The 297-nt window shown below is 45.5% G+C and overlaps 1 protein-coding gene across 1 annotated transcript in view; it reads right to left on the reverse strand.

The window, feature by feature from the left end:
- Positions 1–297, reverse strand: part of LOC119591936 (galactoside alpha-(1,2)-fucosyltransferase 2-like) — a gene marked incomplete in the record, with an annotated part of 27,690 nt that overhangs the window by 1,910 nt on the left and 25,483 nt on the right. Inside the window, 1 exon segment of the mRNA XM_037940689.1 lies at positions 142–258. Coding sequence (XP_037796617.1) covers positions 142–258 — 117 coding nt within the window.

A 297-nucleotide genomic window follows, 5' to 3' on the forward strand; every position in this document is an offset into this window, starting at 1 on the left:
GGGAACCACGAGCATAGAATGTGTATGGATGGAAAGTAAGAGCGATCTATTGTTAATCAATTTCTACAACAAGACATTATGATTGTTATCATCCTGGCAAATGACACTGTCTGTTCATTGTGGCTTTACATTGTGACTTACAAAGGCATGCTTTGCGTAGTCAGTTCGGCGGACGTGGAACCCGACCAGCACTGGGAGGACCGTGCTGTTGTTGATGGACTGCCACTCCTGTTGCACGTTTGCTAGGCTCTCTCTCACCTGTGTCCGTCATATCCATGGTATTTTATGAGTATAGTC

This window comes from Penaeus monodon, chromosome 29 (assembly GCF_015228065.2).
Source record: "Penaeus monodon isolate SGIC_2016 chromosome 29, NSTDA_Pmon_1, whole genome shotgun sequence".
NCBI classification, from domain to species: Eukaryota; Metazoa; Arthropoda; class Malacostraca; order Decapoda; family Penaeidae; genus Penaeus; species Penaeus monodon.